At 36.0% G+C, this 27,367-nt stretch overlaps 1 protein-coding gene across 11 annotated transcripts in view; it reads left to right on the top strand.

Annotated features, from left to right (window-relative positions):
* Positions 1 to 27,367, top strand: part of EFR3A (EFR3 homolog A) — an 84,739-nt gene that overhangs the window by 23,638 nt on the left and 33,734 nt on the right. For 7 of the 11 annotated variants that reach the window (XM_072034304.1, XM_038174538.2, XM_038174539.2 and 4 more), the window contains 6 exons: positions 1,295 to 1,371; positions 3,058 to 3,185; positions 3,826 to 3,976; positions 12,624 to 12,745; positions 16,497 to 16,646; positions 23,393 to 23,530. In XM_072034304.1, the coding sequence (XP_071890405.1) occupies positions 1,295 to 1,371; positions 3,058 to 3,185; positions 3,826 to 3,976; positions 12,624 to 12,745; positions 16,497 to 16,646; positions 23,393 to 23,530 (766 nt within the window). The remainder of the gene's footprint in view (positions 1 to 1,294; positions 1,372 to 3,057; positions 3,186 to 3,825; positions 3,977 to 12,623; positions 12,746 to 16,496; positions 16,647 to 23,392; positions 23,531 to 27,367) is intronic. The other 4 variants (XM_072034306.1, XM_072034305.1, XM_072034303.1 and 1 more) reach the window with 1 other exon arrangement.

Raw genomic sequence — 27,367 nt, 5'->3', positions numbered from 1 at the left:
GATTCAAAACAACTATAGTTTCTTGGATATCTTAAGTAAAGAAATACCAAATCCTGGTATATTATATTATATGCTTCTTAGCAGGCTGAAAAATTTTCAGATACATTGTAAACAACAGTTATCCCCAAGATAACCTGTATTCTTTTCTCTGTTTTGAATTGGCTGTGACTAACCTTTGGAAAATTTACTATTTTTAGCAAAGTTTTATTATTTTTGCGTACATAAATGGATATCTTTCATTAGATATTTTTAAGATAGTTAGCTACTGTGAATGATGTAGGTATCATGTACTTATGATCATATACTTCCTTGTGCAGACTTGGTATATTATTATACAGTATATTATTGGTATAGATTCAGCACAGTGGCTATTGTACATCAAAGCTGCTTTAATGTTGATCTGAGACATGACTAGTGAATTAGTCTGGTAATATTTCCACAGAAAAATTTAAAACTGGATTTGTCGAAAAACATTCCTTGGGAACACACTGCACTGACATGTGCAAAGAATGGGATAGATATCTGGAAGCTTTTTTTCTTCATGCTGATTTTTTTTCCACTTTATGTGCTATTTTTAATACAAACTGGAATTATTCCAAAGATTTGGTAGTCCTGAATCCTAGAGGAAAAAAAAAAAAAAGAAAAAAAAATACTTCATACATTTCTGTCTTGCTAGAGTATCTTTTTAAAGTAACAGAATTACAAGTTACGTGTGTTGTTCTGACTATCATTGTATGTGTACAGTACAGAGTAAAAATGATGTCAGAAAAATACTTTTCTTCACTTCAAGTGACTTTTTTTTCTGATGCCAAGTAAAATAATGGGATAATGAAGTTGATTACTTGTTTTGTATATTGTAGTTTACGGCACTTTATATGGTTGCCTGTAAAATGTGATTAAGATTTTATTTCTAAATTTTTAAGAGGACTAGACATAATGTGTTTTTAGTTAGGTTTTGAAATGATAATTTAGAATGAAGATAGATCAGCGAAGAAACAGTTGTAATTTTTGATCTTTCTGCACATATTTAAGTATGGCTTGATGACAGGTGCATTTCTGATATCCAGCATGTGTGCATATTTTCTCATGTATTGCATTATGATAGCTTTATTTATTTGACTTCCCAGTCATTTTCAGTTACTGTTACTTTGTTTAAGTGCTGAACATAACAAGCAGCTACATTCATTTTCTTTTTCCTTTTTTTTTTTCCTCCTTGCTTGTTGGCTACTCAGAATGAAATTATTGAAGTTCCTAAAACTTTGTTCTAAATTCTGTTGGATAAATCTCTCTGCAGGAGTGTGCTGTTGCTGTGCTGCTTTGCGACCTCGCTACAAGCGTCTGGTAGATAACATATTTCCTGAAGATCCAAAAGTGAGTGAGGACTTAAAATTTTAAAGGGATTGGTTATTGAAAATCTATTCAGAAGCTAATGTTTTAGCATTTTGTTTTCTTATTTCACAGTACATTCTGTCTTAATACTTTGTATCCTTAACAGAGATTGGTAGAAGAATTTAACTGGAAGGGGCCTGGTGCAGATTGTCTTGTCCAAGTCCCTTCTCAAAGCAGGGCCATCACATGCTGAAAAAAAAACAAATAAATAAGTTTTGTTTGAGTAAATAGAGGTTTAGACATGGTATGCTGCAGCAGAGGTAGCACTTAACTTCATAACGATTTAGAAGTATGAACACCTCTTTTGCTGTGTTGACAGGTATGAACATTTCACTTGAACAATCTGGGAGCTATATTAAAGCCCAACTGTTATTCTCTGGAAACAGTTTCTGTGTTAACATTAGTGTACAGTTACTTCATGTACAATTAACATTCTGTATATATCTATACATAATCATGTGATAGTCCAAAGTAATCACAAGCTTATGTTTATGCTGCTGTGTTTTTTTAAATGTTACCAGATTTTATTATCTTTTATAATTGTATATAGGTGAGCAGAGCAGTCAGCGTTCATATAAGGTTTGGTTTATAGAGTGTCTGGGCTTCAAAATTACTTTAATTTTTTTTAGAATTTTAAAGAAATGTATTGATACTGAGTGTTAGTTACTGTGTTAGTATATGTTGTCGGCTGCAAATACAGTGATTTCCGTTTATACGGTACACTTGTTTTAATCTACTTGTTTGTGACACAGGTATAGAAACACCTCAGGTGACTACAGTTGTAGTTGTAGAGCTGTAATAGCACTTGGTGGCTCTGCCTTAGTCTCTACCTGTGTTAATACTCATTGGCTCAGTGTAGAACACAAGACAGCCTTAGATGTTTCACTGAATCCTTGTCTAAAATATTAGAAGACTTGCTTGATAAAATGCATTAAGACTGACTGTCTTTAAAGCTTCAGTAGCTTGTTTGGAAAAGACAAACCTTTGGAAACTTACAGCAGGAAAAAAAAAAAAAAAAAGGAAAAAAAGCCTTATTCTTCTTACCTGACAGTTAAAGTTAGTACCTGTAGTACTAACTAACCATACCTAAGGATGCCTGTATCACAGTTCAGACTAAATGGGTACGTGTAACTAATTTGTTAATTACTGCCTGATCCTGTTCTAAAAATTAGCCTTCAGGTACTCTATGTGTCAGCCTTGTCCAAAATATGACACTGACAAAATGAACAAGATTATAGTTTAAATCTTTTGTGTAAACTGTCAACTTCTCAGAATTATCCATCAGATATATGATGAAATTTGGGGGGTAATGGAAGAAGAAAAAGTGACGTTGTACCAGTGGGGAAAATGTGTTGCAGCACTGATAATGTAGGTCAGTAAATACCTGCTTTTGGAATACTTGTCTGTGTCCATGTCTATTTTTCTCCACCCCCCCAAATGATGGGAGAAGTTACTTCATTTATTAAAAAAATATCTTGCCTAATTTTTTAAGTTGATGATTTTTGCAGCTTAGCTGTTGACAATTTTGTTTAAAAGTTACATATTTTGAGTAGTGTGTACAACTCAGATCTTTTGCTTTGAGTATCCAAAAAGCAAAATACTTCAAAAACTTCATAATTTTTCTGGATTTTTATTTATTTATTTTTACTTCGGTATGTCTGCTCTTAGGATGGTCTTGTTAAAGCTGATATGGAGAAGCTGACTTTCTATGCAGTTTCTGCACCAGAAAAGCTGGATCGAATCGGTGCTTACCTGGCAGAGAGACTGAGCAGAGATGTTGTCCGGCATCGCTATGGGTAAGGAAATAAGTCGCAGCATTAAAAATAGGTGCTAACATGTAGCTGCATTTAGGTCAGAGCAAATGCGAGTTTAGGAGGTAAGATACAGAGTCAAAAAAGGAAGATTTTTTAAAAAAAACATGGAAATGGCATAGGAAACTATTGAGTGCAAGAACTGCAAAAGAAAGGCAATATTCATCATGAGCCATCTTTGGCATTCATGATGTTAAAAGCTATTTTTATAACTTCCATAGAATGGGCAAAAGACCATTCACTAGGATACCTAGTTTGGCTTCTTCTTTTCTCATTCATTTAATTCTCTCACTGTGCAGGAGAATGGATAAGTTGATGGTTTTCCATACCGGGGTTTGAGTAGAGAAGTTGTAGACTAGAAAGCTAAGGTCTATAATTGAAAACAAAATGTGCTAGAATAGAAAATTAAACTACCTTTACTTGGTTAGCAAATATTATGATATTCTGTCTAAGAACGTTGTGTTTTTTTAAAAGAAGTCAGAAATACCATTTGCTTCCATCACTTCCATTTTTAGATCCTATGAAAGATGTGCCTTCACCCTTTCTTCTGTAACTTATTTTAGTGATAAAGACATAATAATAAACTTAGCACATATATTTGAGTCTCTCCACAATTAATTTTCAGGTATGTCTTAATCGCCATGGAGGCATTGGACCAACTTCTAATGGCTTGCCATTCTCAAAGCATAAAGCCGTTTGTGGAAAGCTTCCTTCATATGGTGGCCAAGCTTCTGGAATCAGGAGAACCAAAGTTGCAAGTTCTTGGAACTAATTCTGTGAGTAAACCCAGATTCTAATTGAAATAAAAATAAGTCTTTGCTTATTTGCTGAGGCAAAATAGTTGCATAATTCACAAAGTATCTCCCATTTAACATGAATTGAGAAGATTCTGTGAATGGAACGATACGCTGTCTGGGCCTGAACACAGAACATAGACCAGATGGAGACAGAGAAACATGTTCCCATTCAGTCTCTAAGACTCTTTTGATGCTTGGGCTCATCCTCTGTGGTAATAACTTTTCCTGAAAGAAATAGAAAAGCTGTTCTGTCAATTCATATTTTGAATCTTTTTAACAGACCTCCTGAAGCCATTGGTGTAGGAAAGGCAATGTTTTCTTGCTTTCAGCAACAAGAGAAGTGGTGGGAGAAAGAGGAGATAACATCCTTCTCCATTGCACTGAACATTATGGAGAAAGACTCCTATTATCTGAAAAGTAAACAGGAGCCAAAAGCTTTCAGTATTCTTAACTGGCTATCTTACCTGTTCCAGGATCCATATCCTGGCTTGAAAGGCAAAACTAAAAGTATTAAATGAAGATTTGGAGATCTGGTTTCCTGAATAAGAAGTGGTGGATGCAATTAATATTATAATTCTGTTATGCTTCCATTTTAACCATTGTATTTCCCAGACAGTACAGCATGGTTCTGCGAAATATCAGGATTGTGGTCTGTTTTCACCTGGAGTGATTATTTTTACAAGAGTAAAGAAGTAATTCGTGCATTTTACATACATTGCCATTGTTAGCAGTGTGGGGGTTCTGCAGATTCTATAAAAATATCGGTCTTTCCTTTGGACATGGTTCCCGGTTGGTGGAAGTAAAGTGGAGTTGTGGTTCTGAGAGAGAGTAAGATATACATGTATGTATTAGTGATACTGCTCTGGAGTAGAATTTCTTATAGTTGAATACAGAGGGTTCTTGCTGTGGTGGAGGGAAGGAGGGTCCCCTAACCGCAATCTAACAGGGCAGTTTTACTGACGGTAATCATATATACACACACATTATATTTTCGTTTATATACATGCATAATACATACATATATGTCCCTGGAGAGGGACTCTTTATCAGGGAGCCTAGCAATAGTGCAATGGCTTTCAACTAAGAGAGGTTAGATGTAGATTACGTATTAGGAACAAATTCTTCATTGTGGGGGTGGTGAGGCAGTGGGGCAGGTTGCCCAGAGAAAGTGTGGATGCCCCATGCCTGGAGGTGTTCAAGGATAGGCTTTGGCCAACCTGATCTAGGGGAAGTAGTCCCTGCCCATGGCAGGGGGTTGGAATTTTTTTGGTTTGTTTGTAGTAACAATACCTGGATGCGGGACCCCTTTGAGAAATAAGAAACAGGTACGAAACTTACTTTCTGGAGTGCATAAAGGAAAATGTATGTCACTTTTCAGTTGTTTGAAAACCTCAGTGGTAAGCAATTACTGAAAACCTCCACTTTAATATACAAGGCGCACATCTCTTCTAAAAGAATATCCTCTTGAACAGAGGTCACATTCTGGTCATCTGTTTGATATCCCTGTGTGTTCCTAATGAGGCTTTTTATGTGCAAAGTGGATCAGTGGAATTCCTAATCTGGAAAATAACTTCTGATTTTCTGTTGTACTCAGTAACCAAAATAACAAGAAAAAAATCCTAAATAAGATATTAAATTATGTAAGAAGAAGAAGAGAGTGAATATGTGGCTTTTCAACAGTATTCCAGAGACTCCTTTTAACCTAATTACGCTTATTTCCCTAGGTGCCTTCGGTAGTCAAGAAAGAGAAAAGATAGTCTTCTTGTGTTAACTCTAGAGGAGTGAAATATATTGGCACTGACAGATTTTCTGTTACAGAGAAAACTGGCCTGCTATGTTCTTAAATAAATTTGATGTCAGACATGAAGAAAGTTTATCATCACATTTAGCCTCTTTTAGATTTTCCTGTAGTCCCTAAGAAGGAATAAAAAATGAGTACAGATGGCAAAGAGAAAGTGGATTATCTTTTATATGCTTTAGTTACTCTAATGTATCACTGTGGAGAGGAAATGTATTGCCTGGAACAGCTACAAGTAAAATAAATTGTATACAAAGTAAATGTCTTTAAACTGCTGAAAAGTCAGGCAACCTTTGGGAAAGTTCCCCTTTTTTGTTGTTTTATTAAGCTAAATTTCACACCGATACAAATTCATGGTCTCTTTTTGCTTAACAAGGGAAACGATGATAATTTCCATATCATTTTAAGTGTATCTTGATTATTTTCCATTCCAAAGCTGATTTTTAAAAGCATCACTGGCATGCAAAGGCAACTGTGTCTTTCAAGTAAAATTCAACTGCCTTAATTGAGTTGCAGTTTATTCTCAGCCTCACAAGCAGATTTTACTTGAACTGTGAGAACTCTTGTGATGTTTCATTTGAAACCCTGACTTCTGAACCAAATTTGTGTACTGAATGATTCCTAGTAATTTGAAGTCTTGGAAGGACCTGAAAGGTGCTGCTGCCTTCAAGGTTCTTCCTTGGCTTGCAGCTCTCAGGTTCTTGGAGGCAGAACTTACTCTATTTGGTGCTCTGTAGCTTACAAAAGGAAAAAGAATAAAACCACAGAAGTTGCATTCAGCACTTTGGCTTCTGAAATTTTTTATTTTTTAAAGTTATTTTTACTTTTTAAAAACAAAGCTGAAGATTACTGTTCTGGAAAAAACAGCTGTTTCTGCTTTTCATTTGTGTACTTATGTGCATAATCTTCAGATTCTATAAAATTAATTCCTATGATTTTTTTATATGTTTATATTGCGTTGTAAATTACGTTAGTTTATTTCTTACAGCAGCAATGATTTTTGTATAATACAGTTGTAAATCTACTTATACAGGCAGATACTTGAGAACAGGTGAAATTCAATAGTGAATGTTTTGAACTCTATTTTTTTTCTTTGAAATTGACTGCATTTGAAATTGGCAATGTCTATAAAGTTCAGAATGTCTGTTTCTATCCTGGAAGATATTTTTATTAACCATGTGGTAAGATAGCATATGCTGGTGAGGAAACTGAAAAAAATGTGTAAAAAAAAACAGCTGAGACTTTCTTGGCTTAAGTATTATAGAATCTGAAAGCTGAGTGCAGTAAGTCTATTACTTAGAAACGTATGGAAATACTAAATTTCTCTCTTTATCCACTTTACAGAATTTCAGTAACCAAATATCATGTCAAATGTCTGTACATCTGACATACAAATAACAAAATGTATTGTTTAGATCTGTAGTAGCTATAGACCAGAGTTATACTGGGGTAGAATCAATTATGTTTGTTCATCCTATCAAGTAGCATACAGATCTAAAATCGTTGAATTTATGGTCAAGATTTTTGGGACAAGAGGGAGATTTTATTTTTTAATGTTTTAAATTGCCTGTCAATTTATTTAGAGAAGGTCCAGAAAATTTATTTAGTGATCAGATGGTTGAAAGTGATGGGGGTTGTAATTTAGTAAAATTTATCTTAAAATATGCTGAGGCAACTCGGTTGAATATAAACCATTTTTAAGCTAGTTCAGAATGCTGACTGGATGAATTCTTCTCTGCATTTTGATAGTAAAATGTATTTTTAATTAATCTGTAAAGTTGTGGGTATGTGTATAGAACCCATTTTTATCACATTGTAAATTATTTACAAAAAATATTCAATTTAGATCTTTCTTTAGTTGATAGGGTGCTTCGTTTTGGAAAGCAGATTTATTTTCAGCATGAGTGAAATGATCATACTATTAGTGACAGCGTTGTGCTTCCTGTGCAGGAGGAGCAGGTAACTGTTTGCCAGCTGTCATCTTGTTTAGTATTTAAAAGAAGATGAGCAGCATCCTAGGCGGAAAAGTGACCAGCCAGTGCCTTATAGAGCAATGAGATTTTTATTTTTGTTAGTTTTGGCTTATGATAACACTTGTTTTTGGCTGAACTGAAGTGCGTGCTCACATAAATTTAATTCAAAATGTCAAGACTGTGAAATTACAGAATGTCAGAACTAATGTTTCCAGTAAAGTGCTGATTTGTTGGTCTTGTTTGTCTTTAGCATACTTATCTGGAAGTATGCATGGCACCTTATTTGTAGTACAAGATCCTTTGATTCCATGTATCCGTGTGGAATTATGTACTAGTAGTGATGTAGAATACAATGAAGTATTTCATCTCTAGAATCCCTGATCTGTCGTCTTATACAGGAGTTAAAGGTACAGAGAGAGGCAATTACCCTACACGCCCTTTCTAATAGAATGGCTCAGATTGGAAGGGACCTTAAGGATCATCCAACTCCAACCCCTGCCCTGGGCAGGGACACCTCCCCCCAGACCAGGTTGCTCAAAGCCCCATCCAGCCTGACCTTCAACACCTCCAGGGATGGGGCATCCACAGCTTCTCTGGGCAGCCTGTGCCAGTGCCTCATTACACTTACAGCAAAGAATTTCCTCCAAATGTCTAGTCTAAATCTATCCCCTTTTAGTTTAAGACCATTCCTCCTTGTCCTATCATTATCTACTTGAGTAAAGAGTCCTTCTCCATCTTTTTTATAAGACACCCTGAAGCTGCAGTGAGGTCACTCCAGAGCCTTCTCTTCTCCAGGCTGAACAGCCCCAGCTCTCTCCACCTGTCTTCACAGGAGAGGTGCTCCAGCCCCTAATCATCTTTGTAGCCCTCCGCTGCACACTCTAAGAGGTCCACAAACAGGATATCTTCCTATGTGATAGTTTCCTAATAATGAAATACAGTAATTTTTCTATAAAGGATGGTAATTACTGGCATTATCATCCCTTCTGGCTAAATGAAACATTTAAAAAATTGCAAGCTATTAAAGATAGAATTGGAAAGCTCAAATATCAGAAAATACTGCTCAGAACCAGCCTACACATTCTACAGATAGATGCTCTGAAGTAATGTAATTCAGAGTTAAATACAATGAATGCTGATAGTTCTTGAACTACTGCAAAAAAGCTGACCTCCTTTGAAGAAATTCAGAGGGTATCAAAAGTTCTGTTCCTACTTCTAATTTTTCTGCCTATGAAGTATGGGCTACCTAAGAGTGATAAGACAGCATAATTATATAGAAGAAATCATGTCCTTAGGAATTCAATTTTAGAACTTGCATTATTTACTCAAAGGACTTGCACAATTTGCTTTTCCCTGGTAATAGGATCCCACTTTCTTGATGTAGTCCAGGACAAGCATCTTCTCAATAGCTAAAATGTTCCTGCTGTATTTAAGGGTAGATTTATAAGGTTTTACACTGATTGAATTTTATTGGTTTCAAACTTAATGGAAATAAGATATTACCAATGTACCTTTTTATACCTTCTGTATTATACCAATGCCGAAGATGCTCCTAGTGGTAAAGCTTCCATAAATTATCAGTGTCTTACTGCAAGCATTTAGTATGACTGAATGACATGTTTACCTCTATAAAAACTTCTAAGTATATCCCCGGCAGTTGCTTGGAATTTCATAAGAGTTTTGCCCTTTTTAAAGTCAAACAGTTCCTATAATTGTGCTATGCTTGGAAATATCTTAGGAGTCAAACATTTTCTATTTAACAGTAACTTCTAAAGAACATCACTGCTAGGCAAGCAGAAAGTGTAGGCTAATGTGTGCTGTGTAAACTTTCCATTTCTGTTTCATGACAGTGCAACTCAGAACAGCCCTGTGCCAGTTAGCTTTCCGGTGACCCAAATATTCAGTCACCCGAAGGCTAGCCCTGGAACAGATTTCAGAAGTGCTTTATGTTCAGTGGGTAAAATTGTTACGATGTACAGGAGGGTATCAAAAATTTCTTTGTCCTTTGTGGACGTTTTACTGTTAATTTCATTTTGAGGGGCATAATTTCTGCATAATCCCTGCTACAAAGCTATGTTCTGATGCAGGATTAATCTCCAGAGAGAGAGTTGGGGAAACTTTTGTGGCCTAAATTCTTCATTTATTCTGACAAAACAATTTCTTAATACAATAAATCTTTCCTCTAGTAAAAGTTATTAGAGTTGTATTAAGTTTTCGTGTTGGAAGAGCCTGTCAATCAGATAAGTCGTCATGTATATTTAGATTGTTTCTGCTGATACCAAATTACAGATAAGTTAATATCCTCATGGCTGTTCCCATAGTGTCTTCTGTTCTTTAAACTTTTTGCTTCTGTTCATGTTTTTGTGGAAGATTGTTGTGTGAATCAGTTGTAGACTTGAATGTTTAAAAAATACTAAGGTCATATTACTCTTTGTTTTCCCCCTGAACTTTATGCTTTATTAAATTTTAAGGACTAATTACGTTCTAGTTTAATAAATAAATAAATAGAAAGTCTACCTCTCTTTTGTAATTAACAATTTCGTGAAACAAGCCAGTGAGACACAAGATACTAAAGCATTTTTTAGAGTCCATTGGGAAGGAAGTGATTGCTTTTGTAACTGACCGTATTGAGAAAACAGCATGGTTGCTGTTCATTTTGCTCACAAACTGTGGCAGCAGAATATGAAGGACTATTACTTTTTTTTGCCTGTATGTCAGTTTCTTATCACGTGACTGTAAAAGATATTCTCTCCAGAAAGATGTATAAAATGAGCTAGTGTTATACAATTTTGCACCTTTCTAAGTAATGGCTGGGAATATAGTTCTAGAAACTGTAGAAATCTCAATTGCATTTGTAGCTTTCTGTGGGTGAACTGATAGCTTAGTTGCAAGGGATAAGTGCCCCAGTTAAAGCAGAAAAAAAAATATTACAGAGTAGAAAGTGTTTTTTTCAGGAATGCACAGATTTCTCTTTCAGCTTGAACACTTATCTCAGAACCTCCACAAATCAGCATACTGCAGATCATACTGAAGTGCTTTGGGTTTGTCTATATGTATGTGGGTAACGTGATGATAAAAACAGCTTCTGCATCTTGGTAAATATACAAGAAATGCCTCAGCTTGTGCTTAGCAATTGGTAAGAAGAATACATTGCGGAGGGAAAAGTAGAGCAATCGTAGTGGGATGTTGCTCTGTTTCAAGGCAGAATCAGTGCTGTGTTAAACCTTTCCTGATGGCCTTTTCTTGCCCTTTTTTCTTCTCTGTGTGATCTGTTCTTACAGTGATAGAGAATCCACACTGTTTTTAGGCAATCTTCACTGTAGGCAGTAAAAAAAAAATAAAAAACTAAAATCTTTCTAACTTAAGCAGCCTTTGCTGCAGTGTAATCCTACTATTGCTTTTCCTAGTAGCATTAAACAAATACAACTTTCTTTTATTTTTTCAGATACCTTCTGTACACTGTAGGACTAGTAATCTTTTGGGGAGTTCAAGGCTAGATAATGTATCTAAAGTTTTGTTCATCCCTAGGATGAAGGACAGTGTTGGTTAGTCAGTGTCTCCAGCTGTGATGCTTAACCTGGGTATGGTATCTAAAGATTAATAGTGCCAATTAGATGGCAAAATTTTCTTCATAGATCTCACAGATAGTACAAACTTACCACAATATATGTATTTTATTTTTTTTTTTGTGCCAGTGTAGCAGCATTGACTTGCATTGAACACTCAATTTATTATAAACCTAAGCTTTTTTTCTGCATTCAGCTGTGTCTGGCTTGTATTTGTACAGCTGCCTTAAAATGGAATTTCGCATTTGTCATTCCTAAATTACTGCTTTAATTTTTTTTTCAGGTCCTTTTTCCAGTTTAGAGAGTTCCAGGCATAAAGTTTACTTCTAGCTCTGGTCAGCTTAAGTGTTCTTTGCAAATTTGCTAAGCCCACTCTATTATTTAAATTTCTAGTGAAACTCAGAAATTATTGTATTCCAGACAGGCCTCTTCAGAAGTTCACTCAGTACCTTATTGCAGTTTGATGATTTAAAAATGTTAGCACGTTTTTAAACCCTTTTGTATCTATCTTATGGGGAGTGTACTTCTGACAATGTTTTTCTAGCTTCTTTGAGATTTTTGTTGTGTTTTTTTTTGTTTGTTTGCTTTTGTTTTTGTGTTTGTTTTTTTTTCGTCAGCAGCATCACTGAAGTTAAGATATGACAGGTGCTGCTTCATCTGGATTCACAAAATCTATTTCCTTGTCAGAAGAATAAGTTGGGCTGGGTTGATGTGATTTGTTCTTGACAAATCCATGTTGATTGTTACTTATCCTTTTGTTACATTCTAGATGTTTTCAAATTGGAATTTTTATTTTTTTTTTGCAGTTTCTGTGAATGGAATTAAAGTTGACTGGTGACTTTTTTTAAAAAAAGATAAAAAGATCTTTGTAAAGATAGACAGCAATTGACAGAAGTCTTTCAAGTTTATTTCCCTTGAATTTTAATAAGTTGGGATGTTGCTACTTAACTGGCCAGTGACAGCGTACCATTGGATTGCTTGGATTGCATGAATTAATGACATTTACTATTCAAGTGGTAGATGTTTCCATGTTGCATAAGGTGTTATTTGGTGCAATGGCATCATAATAATAATCGTAATAACCTAAAACAAGTTCTAGTGGAAAGACTTTTAAAAGAAAACCCTCCAATTTGACTTTGTTTTCTCTGAGGCTAAACATTTAAATACTGTAAAATCTGGATTCTTTCTTAATACACTATTTTTTATTAGTCTTAGATGAAGCGTAATATTCATTATCCTCTTTTGGGAAATTGCTATTAAAAGCTTTTTTAACATATTTTGTTTTCCAGTTTGTCAAATTTGCCAACATTGAGGAAGACACACCTTCATATCACAGACGCTATGACTTCTTTGTGTCTCGGTTCAGTGCCATGTGTCATTCATGTGACCACGATCCAGAAATACAAAAAGAGTAAGTGCCTTACTGTATGTATTGTAGAGAACTGGCTGACTACACTCTGTAATGCAGTTTCTTATTATGATATTTATTGGAATATTTCATTCCATCAGAAGAAAATGGAAGTCTAACTTTTTAAAGAGTATTGAACATTGCAAATCTTATGTACATAGAACTTGTAGAATATTCAGGTGGAATTTTACCTGATTGATGCCTCTGGATTGCATGGATTCTCTCCAGAACGGCACTGCTTATTACTATAAATGTGTGCGAGTTGCATAACTCATTTGAGAAACTAATGGAGCTACTTATACAAATAGCAAAAGTATATTTTGAGTCTGTTATTTGAGAATTATTCATTAAAATTGAATTTTATTAGATGTCTGTAGTATAATGCTGCGTGAAACTGAAATGCCTTCATGAATTTGTATTACAAATTTTTACATTATTATGTAACACTACTTTTTTTTTTTAACTTCAGCTCCACCTAGTGATGTGTTCTTTATAGGAATTGTCAGTCAGTATTTAACTCCTGAGCATTTGAGAAAACCTTGTTTTTCAGACTATATGATTTGCATCTCTGCTGTACTTTCTGATTCCATACATTAAATTGTTCAGCCAGCTGTGAAAAATTCATACACTGAACACTTACTCAACCTATGTTAGGTTAGCTTCAATGCGTAAAGATCTTAGTTTACAGTTTCAAAAATCTACAAACTGTCTTTTCAAAAATAATATATTCAATATTATTAAGAATAAAGAAAATTAATGCACATTTCAGTCCTCCTTCAGTCTTCTGATTCATTCCTCTTTATTGTTCATAATTCGCTGCCATCATAGTTGTTGTCCTGTTGCTGTTTGCAGTGCTGTGATGTAAACATCTCTCTCTAAAAAGATCTGTCTCTAAAAATATAGACGCTTACAACAGATGTTTTTCACCCTGCCTCCCCTGTTTCCATTTAGAAATATTATTCCAGTGAATGATTTTACAGGTTGGCTGCACAAATTGTTCTGGGAATAACTGAAGGGATTGTGCTCAGAGACCAAAGGGAATGCAGACTTTCTGCTGGGGAGAGACCCTTTGTCGGGGAGTGCAGTGACAGGACAAGGTGTAACAGTTTAAACCAAAAGCTGTGGATGCCCCATACCTGGCAGTGTTCATGGCCAGGCTGGATGGGGCTTTGGGCAACCTGGTCTGGTGGGAGGTGTCCCTGCCCATGGCAGGGGGTTGGAATTGGATGATCTTTAAGGTCCCTTCCAACCCAAACTATTGTGTAATTCTTAAGAGATGTCACTGGTGAAGCTGGTGTATCATACAACTACTTCATAACTTAAATTTCTTTCAGTGTATTCATTTATCGGAAGCCAATAGTGGCAAAACAGTATTTGTAGATGTTTTAAAGAGATTTTTGAGATTTTGCCTTTTAGGCTTAATGAAACTAAAACAGAAATGAAATACTAAACTCAGCATAAAGCATTCCATAATAGGTTATGATTTAAGTTCAGTTCAGGATTATTATTTATTTTTTTTTTAGAATTTCTTCCACTGTTGTTGCCCCTCACAAAAGATAAGTAATTATAATAATGAACTAGAACATGGAATGAATCAAGATGAGATATAACCCTCATTCATCTGCCGAGTATGATCAACCACTCCTAAGGGTACCTTAAAGTAACATACCTCAAAGGTATGATTATCATTGGAGAAGAGAACTGTGGTAATCTTCTGATTTGTAGATTGTCAGCCTGCGCTGTTGCTTGTACTTCAGTCTGCAGTGTTGATGTACCCTTAGGGTGGAATTCAATCCTAGTGAAGTAAGACTGCACACAACCTTGATTTAAATGTAGTCTCTGCTTTAATACCTATCTGAGCCTTATTAAGATGAAATAAATCTTTCCTCTGTGTGTCAAAATTTGGTGCTCTGTGCCTTCTTTCAGTACCTCAAACCTCATTTTTTGACCACCTGCACAGGAGAAAGCATGAAATTAGTGCTAATAGCAATCCCAATACAGAAAACATGGCCTTTTTTTCCCCATGTGTGTCAGTGGGAGCTGTAGTAATACAGCTTTTTCAAATCATTGTAGATAGTTTGAATGCATCTCTTCTGAGAAGATCTTTAAAACAATGACTCCCCTTTATGAAAACCAACCATTCTTGGAGTGGGCCTACTAGATTTGCTGTAGGTACTGAGGTAATTCAACAAAACAAATGAGCTGCGATTCCAGATTACAATTCTAGAAGCAGATATCAGAATAAGTCAGTGTAGTTGATAGGGCCTAGGGTGTATTTCAGCTCATCCTACCATAGACATCTGTAGCTGTTGTTCATCTGCACAGCTTGAGGTTCCACTGAATTTACTGACTTGAATGCGAGCTTGAACATCATATAGACACGTAGTCAAATAATGTAGGTTTCTGAGTCTGAAACAGAATCTCACCTGGTAAGTGGCATTACCCTTTCAGCAGGGGAGACTGCTGAAAAGCCACAGTATCAGCAAAACTTGATTACCTGAAGAATTAATAATTAAAAAGGAACTAGATTCTGACAAAAGAAGAAAAAAGAAAACTTGCTGCTTCTTAAATTCATATTGGAGTTATTTGTAGGTGACAGTAGTTGCCTGTGTAACATGTTTCAGTGATGGAATTCTGGAAGCTCTCTGTCTTAAATGTCAATCTTAGACTCTTAATATTGGAAACTTAATATTGAATACTGCACTATATTTGTACTGTAGGAAGAGCGAGTACTTTTCTAGTTGTTTCTGTATCCCCCTCGTTTCCTGATTTATATGTAAACCTTTTAAAATTTTATTGAAAGGTCTAGAAGGTCTAGAATCCTGATATTGGATCCTATTCGAATGCACCTGAATTTGTTCAAATATAGATGAAAAAGAGAGGGATACAGTTTCAAGTATTTCTACATTTATAAAAGTCAGCTCTGAAGCTCATCTACTAAATGTTGCAATGTAGTGAGTTTGACTGAACAAAGGCGAATGATGCGTTGTCCATAGTGAAATTAAGATTTCCATTTTGAGGGATTTATTTTCATAAAAATAATGTCAAATTTTAGCAAAGCTTTGCTGTGCTTATTTCACTTGATGTCTATGTCATCCTTTCTTCTACTTGTTTTTAGGAAGTAAAATTCTATTCCTAACCTTAATAATAATGCCTAATGACTATTATCACTTCAGAAAATACTGTTTTACCATGCATTTCATTGTACACATTCTCCTTTTTGTTCAGTGGAGTAATGAAAATAGCTAATAGCTAGACTAAGTCTTTCTTAGAAGTTGCATTAAATTTTCTTTTGTTGTTGATCAGTCTCTGTTAATTTAGTTCAAACAGTTTTAGAATAAAAGTAATAGTTTTTTTGGTGTGTCAGGCCTAAGCTGACAGAATTATCTTTTGTATGTTTTCCTGTTGTTTATTTATGACTGTTCATCTTCCACAAATATTTAAAGATCTGTGACTAATCCACAGTCTTAACTTCACTTAACTTTAAGGACTTGATCACATGACTGTGGTACCTCTTGCATCATCTGATCTGTGCTAATTTCGCATTTTTTTTCAACACTGGTGTAGGTTGAAATTGCAACTGATGGGTAGTAAATTCCATAGAGTTGATGAGTTTTTACCCAGAAATTTCCAAATTATTGCTTTAGAGAACTTAATGGAATTATACATTACATAATTGCTACTGCCTTGCAGCCAGCTGTGCTGCATGATGATGTCCTTCTCCTATTTCATAACTCTTTTTTTGCTTCCTTAGGATCCGAATTGCTGGAATCAGGGGCATTCAGGGAGTAGTTAGAAAAACAGTTAATGATGAACTTCGAGCAACTATATGGGAACCTCAGCACATGGACAAGATAGTACCATCATTGCTGTTTAACATGCAGAAAATAGAAGATGTTGACAGGTATTTTTATTCATGGTCACTGGTGTGTTTATTGAGCAATGTTTTAGTTTTTGTTTTACTGATCTTTTTTTTCTTATTAGAGGAAATCCCTACTGAAGTTTACTAGCCAACGTGTTCTTGAAACTGATAACACAGCTCTGCTTAACAGCTGTTAATGTTTTTTTTCTTAAAGTCTTTTCAACTGTCTGTATTTATAAGTTATATATGTGTGTATATATAACTTATTATATAAGTATATATAACTGTATAACTTATTCTTGCTTCTCTCAGTATAAAACCATGCCAGAAATTGTATATCCATGTTCACTTTTTAAGAACTGTAAACTCTGTTTTTGTAATATGATGCGGAGATTAGTAAGCACAAGTTTGTAGGTAACTCAAATGATTTTTTCCAGTTATATGTATTAAAAATTGAGGGTTTAATTCCTGCTGAGTCATCAGTAGCAACTGTCTTTTCTGTCTACAACAGTACTTAAGTTGAAGATTGAAAATTTCTTGATATGTAGGCACATATTTTCTGCTCTCAATAGCTCCTGGGCATATTTACCTGCCAGGTTTGCTTTCAGAAAAGACATCTGTAATAATGTAATAACTGATATTAAGGATTATGTCAGTTTCCTTACCTTACATGGACAAAAATAAAGTGACATTTTCTATTGCATTTGTGCCTAAACACTATGTAGGTGTAATATATGGTTAATGATAGCACTGGGAATTTTCCACATATCAAAACTAACTTGAGCTGTACAAAAAAGCTTAAATGTTTTTGTCATGTCCAACCCCCTACCTACTCCAAAACTTGCCAAGTAGGTTCAGCAGACTTCCTATAACAACATGCTTTTCATGCTTTCTTATGACACAGCTTCTGGAATCTGTCAGATTTTTCATTCCGCAGCTTTACTTTTCTTTTATTCCTGTGGCTCTTCTATGAAGTAAACTTTCAAACTAAGTAACTGAAATTGATATTTGTCTGTCTGTGCATTCTGTAGCTATTTACTGCATATAACTTGGGGCCCACAAAGTACATGCATAAATACCACTTTGATTTTACATCTGAAGAGAGATCTGAATAAGAGCCAAAGGTTTCTGAACTCGCTCTTTGAATAAGTTTGCCTTTGCTTTCTCTTAGAAAGCTTCTAGATACCCTTTCCTTCATTACTCTTCACAGTGCCTCCAAGCATACTTTATAAACCTTTATGAAGTCAAATTAACTACTGATGGGAAAACTGACTCATGGGATTGGGATCAACCACTTACAGCAGATGAGTTTATATCTACTGCAGAACTCATTTTTGTCATTTGTTGAGCAATGCAGTGGTGGTGGTAGAAAAACAAATCTGTTAAAAAGCAACTGTTAAGTAAGTATCTGAACTGGCTTCTCAAAACTTTTCCTGTAATGCACATTCAACAGAAGAAAAGGCTAATGGTTTTCCAAGTGGCAAGTAGGGGCCTCATATAATGCGCATATGACAGAAAAGCTGAAAACAATATTTATAAATTGTTGATCTGCTGGCCTTGAATGAAGTTAGAGAATTTCTCATTTTGTTTTATGTGACTTCATATTTGTGGAGCACAAACAGAGGCGTCTTGAAGAGTAGGAGTAAGAACCATATTGTTCTAGCAGATGGAATCAAAGCATTATGTGAGAGAGCAGAAATTCTAGAAAATACCCCCTACTGAAGTCCATAGAAAATAACCATTTTTGGTTAAAGCTGAAGCACACACATTGAAACTTTACCTTAAATATCAGTGTAATTGTTACTTGTGGAACCTTCAGAACTTAACTTAATATTCTGAGAATGTGTCAGATGAGATGCTTTTTTAGTTGAAGATTGAATATTTAAACACCATTTTTAAAAGGCAGTTGTATTTGTGGTTTATGTGTTTGCATGTCCGAATGCATATTCTAGTGAGGTGACTGTCAGACAAATTTGCTTTTGTAACATATTCTAAAAATCAGACTGCTTTTTTTCTTAGTTGCGCTTCACTCCAATCTTGTACTGCAAAAAAAATGTAATGCATATTGCAGTATAAACCTGAAAGACTCTTCTTCCACTTTACAAGTTTTCTAGAAGATTCAGAACAGTCAATTACGTCCATTTATACACATTTCTAAAGTGTGGAAGGGATGGATGAAATGGAAAATTGAAAGGGTGTTTTCAGTTAGTTTGTAGCATATTCTTCACAATAACTGCAAAGCTAAAAGTGTCAGCCTTGTTTAAGGCATAAGGACACTTTAACACTTCATACAGACTTAAGGGTATATTAAGAGGATTTAAACATAATGTTCATATAAATTCTGGTTTAGAGGTAGATTAGAGTGCATTTTTTTCTCAGGGTAAGTGAAAAACAACTGTGAATCATGGTTGAACACTTCTGTAGCTATTCTGCTCAGGTTTTCCTTAATGTATCCCATCCCATCTCAGCCTATGCTGGTTTTGTGGTATTAAAGAACTCTCAGCTGTGAGCTGTTGAGTTGCTCAGATCCAGTTTTAGTCTGTGCTTAGATGTTTGCTGTAGAAACTTCTATACTCCAAAATGACCCTCCTTCCAGCTCCTTGTTGTCACATTTTCTTAAAGAGATTACCCCCAAGAAAGTAAGTAGGACAGATGAAGGGAGTAGTCCTTACCCATTTCATTGCAAAACGCACCTCGTACTTTCTTTATTGAGGAAAAACTGCTTTTAATTGAAAAATTTTAAAGGGTCATTTTATAATCTTTGTCTTTCATTTGTTAATGACGGAATATTTATCAGTGAGAAGTACTGAGAGCTAGCTGCTGTTAAGACTCAAAATGAAAATGTGATCCCTACAATAGAAGATCATTTTGAGCTTCAAATGGTTAGAATGCGCAAATCTGAAGTCTGAGATTTTAGACCAGGAAGATTGGTTTGCAATTTTTTCCTGTAACCTTTCTGAGTAAGACTCCAAGCAGTGCTAAGAAGTCCACTTCTGTGGAATTGCATATACAAACATGCAGAAAATAATTTATTTTTACTGCCTTTTAACTAGAAATCTTCCACATGTTAGCTCTGTGTGTTCTGCAGTTTGCTGTCTTTTTTTTCCCCTCTCCTTTTTCATACTGCTGTGTTCTAGAGAATCTGTGTCAAAACAGCAGTGAGCATGACAGTTATCCCTGCACCGTCATTTGTATCTCCTCTGCTCTGAGGAGGATGCCCATATGTCTACACCAGAGTCTAGGCAGCACAGGGGAAAAAAAAAAAACAAAACAAAACAGGGAGATTGAGGGGCACAGCAGCTGGATAAAGCTGCCGTTTAAGTGGTGTTCATGGTGGATTATATCCAGATTTTCATGCTTTTTGCAATTCTCATCATTGTGCGTTTTTGAAAGCGTTTCTCATTACTTAACTAACAGGGTGCCTGGGGCTTTTCTTATTATTAAAATCTGAGGAGCTAGCAGTACTATTGTAACTTCTGAGAATCTGACCTTACTGAAGACAACAGATGTTGTTTGTTTTTTTTTTATACTGCAACTTTTAGATTGCCGTAGTCTTGAAATACTAGGAGATCTTTTCCTTATAGGGGATCTTACAGCATACAGATGTTACATGCTAATTTGAGTCACAGCATCTCAGTATTTAACTTTTTATGATGTTCTAATGCTGTGGTGATGCCAGAGTGAATATTGCATAAGCTGATGCTTAATGAATGTTCTTCTGAACATACTTAACGTGCAAGCTTGAGCTGCAGAACTAAATATGTTTACGACTTTAGTGTACTGATTTCTGCAGTCTTGAAAAAAATAATAGTAATCAAAAAAAACATTTCCTAGTGCATAAAAGCATAATTTTAATGTAGGTGAATGAATTCTCACTTAAGTTTCTAGTATGTATTTTGTGGGAAAAACAAAAAACAAACAACAAACAAAAAAATCTTGCGCCCTTGCCAGCTGTAGGTACAGCAGTTCTCAGTAAGTTCTATTTCACCTTAAGGGGAACCATTTTCTTTCTTCCTATACCTCCTATTTCTGAAATGCTCAATTTAAATGAAACATTGGCAGTAGCTTAATAGTATGATGTGTAAAGCACTTAAGTTCAGAAATATATTTCATTTGCCTTTAATTTTCTAAAATAACTTAGGTCTCTGTGTGCTGAGGAGGGCACTTGGATAGGCAAAGGAAAAGAAACAATAGCCAAATAATAATAAGCATCATTATAAAGGCTTGTATCAAAAATGAGAAGTGTCAAATGGAAACTTTCCTGGAAAAGCTCCATCATTCACTGCCTATAGTGCAGGTGCTAATTTTATATTTTGCAATGCAAGAACAGGCTGTTACCTTCAAAAGTCAGTTGTAGAATTTGGGCCTTGGCTGGTTTTAGTTTGTCCAAGACACAGCATGGCTACTCCGGTTTTGCTTCTTGTGTCTATATTCTCTAATTCAGTACTCCTACTCTCTTTGTACTGTGTTGATTTTAAATGGTTAACCTAATTCCCAGTCACCAAGAGAAGAGAAATAATTGCAGACGGCAGTGTTTGAACTTCAAGAAAGCTTGGTTATTGGTACTGCCAGTAGTACAAAACATTAAAACGTTGTTTTTTACTGCAGGATTTAAGTTGTAAGTTAAAACTTACGTATGAAATCAAGTTGCTATTTGCTGATTTTAATTCTTTCATAATTTAAAAGAATATCTATTTTGGATTAAGGCATTCATTGGGGGTATTTCAGTGCCTGAAGAAATAGTAGCTCTGGTAATAATAAATTCTCTTCACATCCATAGCTTTTTCTCTCTCTCCCATCATGTTATCATTTCTTACTGTTCTTTATTATCAGTAAATTTTCTATGAGTGAAATAACTGTAATATTAGCACCTTATAAAGGAAGATCACAAATTATTTCAGTCATTTAAAGGACAAATTTCCCTGCAAAACTTTGTGTAGATAACACCCTTCAAGCTGTATTTTTCTGATGCAGTGCTTGATGGCCTATTTTTGGCATTGCTGTTATTTATTTTCTGACTGAAAAAGTCAGTTGCTATATTTTTTACAATAATCCAGTAAGGGACGGGAGAATTCTCCTTCAGCAAGTTATAAACACATAATGGGGAAATTAGCATCGGTATCTTTATCTTAATATTTCCAAATATAGAAATCTATATTTGATATACCAGTCTATATTACTGGTAACACTCTATGTGATAAACATAATCTGCGTGATAAACATAGTCCAGTTGCCCAAAAGTATCATAAAGGTCAAGATTCAACTTGATAAAGCATTATGTTTAAGTAAGGTGAAACATTAGAGCTTTGTGTACTGATGCAGACTCTAAGAAATAGATCCTCTGCTTGCTTTTGAGTCCTTGTGGTGGGTTAGCCCAGGCTAAAGGCCAGACTCCTACCCAGCTGCTCTTTCACTCTCCCCCTCAAAAGGACAGGGAGAGAGTAGGATGGAGAAGCCTTGGATTCGAGATAAACACAGGCAGGTAACTTAATTTACCACTTACCGTTACGGGCAAAACAGACTTGATTTGGGGAAAAGTAATTTAATTTATTGCCAATTAAAAGTAGATTTGGCAAGTGAGGGATAAAACAAAAATAATAAAAAATAAATAATAATTTATAAAGAACTTCTTGTTCACCGTTACTCCTGCACCCTGTCCCCTAGCTGGGACAGAACACGACTGTGCTCAGCCCCCCCCAGCCCCTCTTGGCCACCCTTCCTCCTCACCCATGGCCCTGCTCCAGCGGGGGCCCTGCCCCGGGCTGCAGCCCTTCAGGAACACCCTGCTCCTGCGGGGGCTCCCCACGGCCACAGCTCCCTCAGGAAATGTCCCCCTGCTGCGGCGTGGGCCCTCCCTGGGCTGCAGGGTGGAGATCTGCTCCAGCGGGGGCTCTGCAGGGCTGCCGGGGAATCCCTGCGGCCTGTGGGCCTGGAGCCCCTCCTGCCCTCCTCCTCTTGGGGCCTGGGCCCTCTGCTGCTTCTCCCTCGCCCTGGGCCTCCTCCTTGGCCTGCACCTGCTCTGCCCTTGCAGAAATCTGTTTTCCCCGAGGCGCTGCCAGCTTGGTGCTGGGCTCAGCTGGGCCCTGCCATGGGGCCGTTGGAGCCACCGAGCCACCACAGAGGCCCTGCAGCTGCAAGACAGCACCTGGGCATGGGCACCCAGCACAGTCCTCTCCATGGTGATGTTAGTCACCTTCTAATTGATTGTCCCCTAATTTCTACATTATCTAGTTAGAGGTAACTGTGTGGGTGACAGTGCTCTAATTAGTTTGATCAGCTTTTTTTTTTTTTTTTTTTAAACTTGCAAGCCATCTGTTTCTGCAGAAGTATTAAGAGTTTTATTTAACACCCACCCACATAGTATGGATTCAGTAGTGGGCAGGTGAATGAGATCATTAGTCTGAACAAAATAAAATTCTGCACATCTCTTGTCATGGTCTTCGTTTCTCACTTATAATGGGCAGTATTTAGTCAAAATACAATGAGTAAGTAGTCACATCAGTATTATTAGCCATTGTTTTTGCCACTTACATATTTACTAATATAGTGCACAGTACTGGGTAAACATGAAGATCTATATGGTCCTGGTGTTAAATAATAAAATGTTTTAATCAGAGGTCTGTTTTTTAATGCATACTCGTTACATATGCGTGTTGATTCTAGCCTGGATCAAGAGTTTGACAGCGGACAACAGTGTTGCAGTGAATGCTGTAGAACCAAGACAATGTATGTTAAGGAAGATGAATATTAATCAGCAGTAACTTCAATGTTATTTTGTCTTATTTCAGCAGAACTGGCCTTCCATCCTCTCCTACAGGAGGAGAGAAAGAGGAAAATCCTGCTCTGCTGGCTGAAAACTGTTTCAGAGAACTGTTGGGAAGAGCCACCTATGGAATTATGAACAATGCTGTCAGACCAGTTTTTGCGTAAGTTGGAAATTCATGGAAAATCTGAAGAGACTTTCAGATTTCATCCTCTAATTATGTTACATTAGTTCCTTCCTTCTTTTCAACCTTTAGGATTCGGCTAAGTTTTTCATATTTCTTCAAAACTTTACCCCTTTTTTAAACTCATCACTTGTTGACTCTCTGTTAACTTGAAGATAGTAAGGGAGAAATGTGAGTCCCATTCTGCTGATTTCAGAAGTGTAGTATAATGATTGGGATGGGTTGTTGCCACAGCTAACATTTCTTTATAGTGGGAAACTGTTCCTAAGTATTGATGACTGTTGCAGTCAGTAAGAAAGAAACCAGGTTGCACAAAGGAGTATTGTGCTCAGATTAGTAAAGTTAAGATTTCTACTTTCTTGCATTTTTTTCCAAGACACGTTTTGATATTCTGTGAAGTATGTTTTTAACATCTTAGTTACCAGAGAATGGCAGATGTGTACACAGTATGCACATTATACACAAATGCACCTACAAATTTTTGCTGGTATGTCAAGTCCAGCATCTTTCTGTTTTGTCCATTGCATTTTCCCAGTTGTAGCCTTTAAAAAAGTGTGTTACAAAAAAAGGCTTTGAACAATGATGTAACTTAAACCTGCATCTTTCACCTCTGCTGATGTCTTCAAAGAAGACATCTCAGCAGAAATCTTTGCAGGAAGCTGTAAGCACAGTGCTACTACTTCCAGGTCATGTCTTTTCATGGTCATGAGTAGGGCAGCCTGGTCCTTCTTGTAGACCTTCAAAATACTCATCTGTTATGGGAATACCTGCTTTTAGATGGCGTAGTTCTTGCTACAGACTCTAAGGATGTGATTCATACATTGTAAGACTTTCAAGCTATTGAAAGCTATTTTCAAGTTACTACTATTAAGCCCAAACAGGAATGCAAACTGAATGTAGGGAAGCTCATTTACTAAATCAGGGCAGAAACCTTTTGTAACTACTTGTTATTCTCCCAAAAGTATTGAATGTGAAGAACCATGCTATTATCCTACTTCCATGTGCATCCGTTATACCAGTCCAATAAGAGTTTAACTATTGCAGAGTTGAGTATTATAAAGTTTCTGTGCTTTCTTGCACTTCAAAATTCACTGCACCTCCAGAATACCAGCCCAACAAAGTGAACTAAGGTACTAAGGTACTAAGCAGCCCGGATGGACTATTTGGAACTATATTGCAGCTGTTTTCTTACTGCTTATACGTTCTTCTTAGGGATATATTCCATGACTTTATCAGGACATGCTGTCTTGGAAAGTCTTTGTCTTATTTGGTCGCTATTTTTCTGGTCAATTTCAGGAAGAATAGTCAAATAAGTACATCTTTTTATAAGTAACTGCCGTAAAGTTGTAGTGTTTGTGAAGAACAAAAGATGTGGAAAATGAAGTTTCCAAGCTCTGCTTTTCCTGAACAAAAACCTAGTGCTCTATCTAATCAGCTTCACTTTATGAATGAGCAGAACTGTTAAAAAAGAAAATTTGATAGTCAGGCTATTGCACTTTTATCTGATTTGAAAGAAATGGATTTAAATATATTTATATGTGATTAGAAAACGATTTCCTTTAGCAGTTTTCAACAATTGAAAAACTTCTTAAAAAGCGCTGGGAATAAAGATAAGGCCACTTATTATGTTGATAGCAATGAAGATGCAGGTTCAATTCCTCACCTGAAGGCTTGCTTCATGTGGCACTGGAATATTAGACATGTGTTTCTTCCATCATGAGGCTGAATACATTCCAAGATTGAAGGATTATAATGAATAGAGTTGAAATCTGAAGTCTTGTGGTGTGGGTTTAGAATGACCTTTGTTCTCCTTGCCTTTGGCAGAAAATCTATATGGTTATAAGTTTCTCTATGTTTATTATCTAGAAAATTTCAAAATCTATTTTTTTAATCTGAGAGGCCTATCTGGTAAACTGCTTCAAAACATTTGAAAGTTTTCTATTAATAAGATACGAAAAAAAATATTTTATTTTATGTCTACAGTCACAAGTTACAAGAAATTTAGCATGAATTTGCAATGGTGAATAGATGAGGCAGGTCCAGAGGGATACAGAAATCTACTAAGACAAACATCTTCCCAAGTATAACAAGTTACACCCTGCTCGTTTCACTGTATTTCCATTCTTGTACCAAATCATCTGTGCAAGGGTTTTGAATGTTATCAAAAGGCTGCTCTTTCGTGCTTGTTCGGCAGACATGATGTATGACATTTTGTTACATATTCCTATACAAGCTTCAGTTCTGCTTTCTAATCAGCAGTATTGATTTATCATTTTTTAGTGTAAGGATTGCTTTCATTGGTGACTGTTAATGTGAGTGAATTCAGGATCTGTTAGTGGTTCTCACTTCATAAAATAGTTATTTGCACCAGTGGTTCTGCTGTTGCTTTTCATTTGGGAAATCTAATAGTGCACATTTGCTATGTACATGAATCAGGTCTTAATGGAAGGCAGGTTTTGGCATTTGTTAACCCACCATTAAAATGTTTTCAATTTTACTCAGATGTTCTTTATTGAAAGAACTAAGATTGGGGGAAAAAATAGGCAAGATGCGACTTGATTTTAACTAAACTAAGCGTGTCATGCTGCAAATGTCGTCTGTGGTCTTTTTCAAAACCATAAAACTACATTAAATACACTGCCTGCATTATGACAAATAAAACATATCACCTACATGAATCTAATAATCCTTTTCTTTGAAGGAAAATTCCAGTACAAAAAGTATGTTGTCCATTCAGCTATTACATAAAACATTATCTCCGGCTGTCTTCTTCCCCCTGCTGTCTTCCCATCGGTTCAGCTACCTGAAGCAGCTAATGTTTTGCCTTTCTGGAAGAAGAGAACTGTATGTCTTGTTTTGAGAGGAAAGTTGTTTTTAACAAACAAACAAAACCAACCTTGATTTAAGATGTAGTTGACCATAATCTGTTTGAATTGACCTTTGGGACAGATAAAGATGTGCTGCCAGGTGTAACAGAGAACACATACAAACCTAGAAGATCAAAGGATCAGTTCCAGTCAGAAAAAGATAGTGGGGAATATGATGTTGTATTTGATAAGACAACAAGAAAATAGGTGAGCTAAAATATGCTGTCATGTATAAGTAATGATGAACCCTACTTGAATGGTATTAGGGCAAAAAAAGACATGAATAAACATTGATCTGCAAAACCTTGAAGGTTAAAAAAAAGGTAATATTGTTTGTTTTTCTGATGGCAAGGTAGGATTAAATACACTTGTGTGTTTGGAATGTACATAGAAAAGGTAGCCATCACCAACGGGTAGTCCAATTTAATAGTTAGTAATGCAAATATGCTATTATCTTGTAAGGCCAGCTTGAAAATTACACCTTTAAAATTCTTGAAAATCTTACAAATAGGGATATGTATTAGAGATATGTAATATGTCAAAAAGACGGTACATTTTCTGAGCTCTACAATGGACTGACAGATAATCCAGGACATGAGAGGGTGATTCTGCGGCTGCCGGTTTAATCAACCTTGAAGGAGACCTGTGTAGGCTGCTGGGTCACTAGGCTGGCAGCAGCTGGCCACTGAGTTAATTGAGACCTCCAGATTCTAAGTAGAGTAAGTTAAAGCATCCTGTCAATCCCTCTGTGTTCAGAGTGCTTACTTCTTTCACCTGTATGCTTTCAATTTTGTGATTCTGAAGCATCATTAGATACTTCTTATGGGCTTTGGGAAAGGTCAAACCAAAAGTGATTCAGTAGCTGAGATACCTATTTAGAAACATTGCCTAAATTCAGTTTCTATAAGAAAGTTTCTGTTGATGTTGTTTAACCTAAATCATCCTGATG

This window comes from Anas platyrhynchos, chromosome 2 (genome assembly GCF_047663525.1).
Source record: "Anas platyrhynchos isolate ZD024472 breed Pekin duck chromosome 2, IASCAAS_PekinDuck_T2T, whole genome shotgun sequence".
NCBI lineage: Eukaryota > Metazoa > Chordata > Aves > Anseriformes > Anatidae > Anas > Anas platyrhynchos.
The sequence above is the reverse complement of the archived record's forward strand: the minus strand, read 5'-3'. Positions and strand labels throughout refer to the sequence as shown.